The sequence below is a fragment of the Vigna radiata genome, unplaced genomic scaffold, assembly GCF_000741045.1.
Source record: "Vigna radiata var. radiata cultivar VC1973A unplaced genomic scaffold, Vradiata_ver6 scaffold_149, whole genome shotgun sequence".
NCBI classification, from domain to species: Eukaryota; Viridiplantae; Streptophyta; class Magnoliopsida; order Fabales; family Fabaceae; genus Vigna; species Vigna radiata.
The window spans coordinates 320,632-326,895 of NW_014542731.1; the positions used below are offsets into that span (position 1 = coordinate 320,632).

Sequence of the window (6,264 nt, forward strand, 5' to 3'; positions counted from 1 at the left end):
ATGTATTTAAATGTATATATAATACTTTATATTATGTATAATTAATAATTAAAGTTTTTTAATATCATAAAATAAATAAATTTTATGGTTTTAATTATTTTTGTAATTAAATTAAATTTTTTATAAAAAATATTTCAATTAAATAATTTTTAACCATAATTAAATTTTTGTAATTTAAAGATAAAATTACATAATTACAATAGTTATAAATTATTTAATTAAAATTATTTTATAAAAAAATTTATTTAATTACAAAAAATTAGAATATAAATTTTATTTATTTAATAATATTAAAAAATTTAACTATTAATTAGATATAATTTTAATTATTTTAATATATTTAAAAACATTATTTACAAATTATAAATAATTTTAATTAATAAAAAATTAAAAAATTAAAAAAGTAAAAACGTGAAGGGTGCACAACTTTAATAGGAAATGTGGTTAACCTCTCATAGAATTTCATTTTTTTTTCAAAAATGGTTTGATAATCAATTATAAATATTTAGTAATCGATTATTATGCTTTAAAATCTTCCTATTTTTGCCTACTTTAGTAAAAAACACCCAATAGTTAAAGGTACACGATGTAATTTTATCTTTATAACTTTGTTTTCTGTTCTTTTTGGTTGTCATTTCAGTACAAAAAGAAGTTTTTCTTGTTAACAGAGCACAGATACTTTTTTCTCATGAAAATACGACTTTTTTTTTTCTATAACTGGTAAAAGGCTACTCACTTAATTATCTGTGAAGCAAGTAAAAAAGTAAAGCTAACTTTCTACTTCGAACATATAAAAAGAAGAGAAAATAAAGTAAAGGAGGAAATGTAACATAAATGTATAGATATACTATTAGAATTAGAACCTATTAGAAAACTAAGATCATTCTTCATATAATTTTTTTAATCTTCCATGATAGTAGACTTTTTAAATAAATTATAATTTTCTCATATTTTTATCGAAATTAATGACGGTAAATAATTTTGTTACTAACTTCTTTTAATTCAAGGATGATTATTTCTATTTTCAAAATCATCTATCTGAACAACAAATATATTATACTCAGAACCGTTCCACCAGATTCCATGCATATCGCAAACAGAACTCAATGCAACGATTAAAACCTTACCTTTCTCTCTCTCAATTATTGTATATAAATATAAAATCAGATTATCCAAATGAACATAGGAATATAATAGGAAGATGACGTGTATCTTAGGAATGAAGAACATGTACACGTGTGCAAAGTAGGGTTGTCAGGAGCTGAATCTTTAGTGTGTACGTATCCTTATTCTGTTCCTCCTCGTACACTTCTCTACAAAACTAACAATTCCTCCCAAGTTTATCGAACTGTTCCCAAGCTTTTCGTATTCGAATCTTCTTCTTCATTTTTGTTCCTTTGGAAAGCAACGGAATTGGCGAATTAGGGTGTCACATGACTCATCCTGCAAGTGGTTCATAAAATTTTTTTCTTCTTTGCTCGTCTTAGAACAGGTATTCTCTTACCCTTTTCAGGATCGAATATGTTACTACTGAATTTGCTCAACATGGGTTTTTGTTTTCTGAACGAAAGCTCGTTCCTTTTTTAGCAGTTGTTAGGTAGTTGTTGTTATGGCGTTAAATAAACCCTTTTACACTCTTTTATTCTTTTAATATAATTTGGTGTGTGAGTATCTTTCTGTTTTTAATTTGGTTATTAGTTTTTTCCGAGGCAAATTTATTCTCTTGACTTGTTTTAGTGGTAGTCTATGGTAAATTGATCAATGAAAGTTAAAGCTCAATTATATGTGAGTCCGTGTGTGTGTGTTTAGATTATCTCTCTGGTGATTGGGAAAAGAGGTTAGTAGGGTTTGGGCTAGAAGCTGCAGATTGTTTTGGACAATGAAGTTAAACATTCCGGGTTATGTGTGGGGAATTACTTGAAGGTTCTAGTATGTTTTAGAAGATAAAGTTATAGGGTGGTCCCCTTGTTGGCAGGTTGTCTAATTGGACAATATAAGTTGTACTTTTAAGTTTGGATTTATTAGATAAGGACATGTGTGAATGATTTTTCATTATTACTTAGTCTGTTAGATGGATGCTTATTAAATATAATTGTGCTATTGGCTGGAATATATCTGCAATTCATGTTACATGTTTGTTATTATAATGAACGAATGGCAATTCCCGATCAATTTAGTCTCTCTGTTGAGAGTATGTTCTTTCTTCTTTATTGCAGATAATTGAGTACAACCACCTTGAAGTTGAGACAAGAGTAATTGCAAACTTGCTATAATCAGACAATATCAGGAGAATTTGCTATTCCAGAAAGGATATTATGATCACTATGGATGTAAAAGGCATAACATGGGTTGGAAACATGTACCAGAAATTTGAGAATATGTTCCTTGAGGCAGAAGACGTGATGTACGAGGTATGTCTTCGTTGTCACTTGATTGAATACCTAAACTTTTATGTTCTGCTTTGACCATTGCCACCTATGACTTATTAGAAACTGTAGTGTAGTTAAAGGTGAATGGAAAGGAATCGGTGCCTCTTTCTGTTGAAGTGCATACCTTTAATAGGCATGAATGCATGCATTTCCTGTTATGATTAGTAAAATATTAAATAATCTACGTGATAAGAGAAAAACTACAGCTTAGGATTTTGTAGATTGAAGATATCTTATATTATTTAGAGTGAATGATTGCCATGATATATAAGAAAAATCAGTGCAAACTAGAAGCATTTTACTGATTGTGTTGTTTTCAAAGCTTACGCTATTTCTTTTTGTATGATATGCCCTCTTTTGACACATATGCCTGCATCAGAAACCCCTAGGATTTTGCAGGTTCCTTTCTCCTTTGATTTCCTTGATCATACATGAGTGTTGAATGCAACTATACTTATATTTGTCTTGTTATCTGTGATAATATTTCTGAAAGGGTTTCTGCGTATTTTCTCAATTTTTTAACAGTGATGGGTTAAACTGTTCTGAGACAGATAGTTCCCCACCCTGCTGTTAGAAGAAATTCTCACCAGATACTATGTTCTTATATTTTTTTGTTCATTGGATATAGGATACAGTTAAGTACATAGAGGATCAAATGCAGGCTGTCGGAGAAACTGTTAAAAAATTATATTCAGATATTATGGAAGATTTACTTCCCCCAAATGAAAAGGTAGGCATTGAATTGTCTATAGATAAGCATGCTGAAGCTGGGCTCTGTAAGAAGCCATTTCAAGTTTGTAACGAAAGACATGTAAAAGCTGATACCAAGCAAGAAACTGAGGATTCAAGGATTGATCATGTTGTTGATAATGTTGCCACACTTGCTACTGCATGTGATGGAACTTCTAAGGCCGATGCTTTGTTCATGCCATCTTTGAGAAGTTCCGTTAGTTCACCTTCAAGACAATTTGTTGGAAGAATGGATGTTAAATCAAACCTTCCAATAAATGATAAAATGGCTGCAACCAAGATAATTGATGAAACCACTTTGGCTGAAACCACTTTGGCAGGAATAAATGCAAGCATAAAATCACAATCTTGTGAGACCTCAAACCAAAACCAAATCCAGAATCATGGAGTGGCATGGATTTACTCTGAAACATACTTTTCTGATGGAATTGAAAATGATAGTACCACACAGTGCCCCAATTATCCGGTGTTAGTTAAATCAGCTGGAGAGAAACAAATTGATACAATTTCTTCCTCGCATGTCTCATTTGAAGAGCCGGCTGGTGAGTACTTCAGTATCTCTTGGTTATAGTTTCAAAATTGTACTAATCATTTAGGTTGATCACTTTTTATTAGTAAGTATGCAGTTTCTCTGGTAGGTTTCTCATGGATAGAACACTGCAGTCCTATGATTTACTTATAATAAGGGCTTCTATCTCAAATACAGATCATTCTGTGTAGTTACTGAATTTAGACGTTGACTGGTATCACTCTGAAGAGCTTACATGTAGGTATTAACATGACATATTCGAATATTCTAATTGGTTTCAACCTATGGACCTATTTTGGTTGAAGTTGAATTTGAGGAACTGTATCATGGTACAGGTTGGCTTTTCTTATGTTAAACGAAAATATGTTTGATATTTCCCCTCTTGGCTGTATTTGAGAGGTCAGAAACAATTCCATTTAAAGAATTTCTTTTAATCTTCAAGTATAAGATCTACTCTTGATCTACAGTATATGATGAAAAAACATAGGCACAAACCATGATTTGCATAGCCTTTTCCATCAATTGCTTCATGTTACTTTGTGAAAGAGCTATATATTCATTTTTTTTTTCATCACAGTGGTTGAAAAAGGAACATTACGTTAGGTTGTAGGAATTAGGAGTGTATGACATGGGATTTGTTTAGTTTATTTTGAGGAATGTACCATCTTTCTTTATCTTCAAGCCAGGATCAACTTAAAAATTTTGCAGTAACCATCCTTAAATAGTTTAATTTACTAATATCTTTTATGGATTTGATTCTTTCCCCTTTGGTAGGTTCTAGATAGATAACTATCCAACAACTGAAAAATTTATGGTTCATGGAAGCTAATCATAAACCTTTACTAGTGCAAAAATGCTAATCGCACTTAGTCAATTGAATTGCCAGGCTATTGAATTAATTCATTTATTTTCTTTAATGACACTGGTGACTTTCCTAATTTTCTTTGACAAACTTTTTCAGTTTAACCTGTTGCTTATATACACTTTCACTATATAGGAACTTAATTAGAATCATCATCTCCCATTCTAGAATCTTGCCCATTTCTTTACATTTCTTGCCCAAGATTCCTTGACATTCATGTGTTATAGCCAATTTATTAAGGGCTGAAAAAATGTTTTATCTACTCCATTTCTTGTCTTCAATGGATTTTCCCTTTCACTAAACAACTCTGCTTTCTTTAGAGAACATGTGGAGAAGTAGTAGCTCATCCATGACCAAAACATTCTTTCTAACAGAAAAATTTTCTGATTGCAATAATTGCGTTTTAATCCAATTGGGATGTTTAATCCACACAGACACACAGAAATCTAGTGAAGTCACCCAGAGACCTGTTCACTCACAGTGAGTTTTCATGAATATGTAATTAGGCTATATTTCATATCTCAGACATGCTGAGGAATATATAAGCAGATAGATGGATTAAGTCTTTTTGTTGCTTGGTGTAAATTCTGATGTCACGGTAATTTCATACATTCTGTTATGTAAGAGATTGAAAACCAGTTTCAATGTAACAAAGGTTGATGGTTTGGTACTGTTTTAGAACAAGGCCATTGTTTGATGCAACAAGATCATCTGAAGCTTGAGGAATCTTGTATAATGGTGGATGGAGATGAAATTCAATTACCTCCCAAAGCAAGTGGTAATTTGAATACTCACAAGGTACCACACTCAACTTCCCCCCTCCTCTTTATTTGATACATGTTCACACTCAACTCTAACTAAAATATTTTTCCACTTTAAGAAAAAATCACGGCAACCCTTTTCTTTGTCCAAGAAATCTGCAAGAAAGCAAGAATATAAGGAGCTTGCAGCATGGCATCTGAACAGTGAAAAAGGAAAGGGAGATTGCATGGAGAATTTTGATCCAACTTTACCACAGGATCACAAGAAATCACTTCTGCATAGTATATCTGAATCTGAGTGGGAGCTTCTCTGACTCTAACACCAATATGATTAAATTGTGTAGATACAGTCTCAGCCAATGCTTGCTACTTTGGATTCACTCATTAGTCCTTGTGGAGATTTAAGATGTTGAAATGATTTAAGTTCATACAATATTATGCTATCCAACCTTTTTCTTTTTGCTGCTCACAGAAAAGAGAAAAGGAGAAGCTTTAATTAGGCCATTCAAATGAGAACCTCAAATAAATATGTGAAACTGCTATCTATTTTATGAATGCTGAACATTTCTATGTACATATTCTCCACTGACTGCCATAATCAATTGCTCATCCTTTCTGCATAATTTCATGATCCTGAAATATCTCTTGAAGTGATAATCATAAGTAGTTCCCATCAACATGAGACTTTTGGTGGCTCTTGAATAATGGCTCTGTGAGTTGCGATGCAAAAAAACTCCAATGGAACTTTGAGTCTGATTCTTGTCTAAACTAATTGGTGGAGAAAACACTCAAATTTTGAACAAAAAGGGTACATTATTTCTTATTAATATAACATTTTAAGTTCTGAATCACAAGAGCTGATTATATTAATTCTTTTCAAAGACTAAAGTAGCTTGTGTTTAAGGATTAATATGATTAATGTTCGTGCTACTG

At 31.6% G+C, this 6,264-nt stretch overlaps 1 protein-coding gene across 2 annotated transcripts; it reads left to right on the plus strand.

Moving 5' to 3' along the window:
- Positions 1-1,113: 1,113 nt before the first annotated feature.
- LOC106780597 lies at positions 1,114-5,954 on the plus strand. Of its 2 annotated transcripts, none has more exons than XM_022777045.1 (5): positions 1,114-1,492; positions 2,217-2,411; positions 3,058-3,721; positions 5,250-5,368; positions 5,484-5,954. In XM_022777045.1, exons 2-5 carry the CDS (start codon positions 2,316-2,318, stop codon positions 5,643-5,645), a joined length of 1,041 nt encoding a protein of 346 aa, XP_022632766.1. In that variant the 5' UTR covers positions 1,114-1,492; positions 2,217-2,315; the 3' UTR covers positions 5,646-5,954. The 2 variants fall into 2 exon arrangements, with proteins under 2 accessions (XP_022632766.1, XP_014524380.1); XM_014668894.2 differs by having other exon boundaries at positions 1,124-1,492; positions 5,451-5,954.
- The last annotated feature ends 310 nt before the right edge of the window (positions 5,955-6,264 follow it).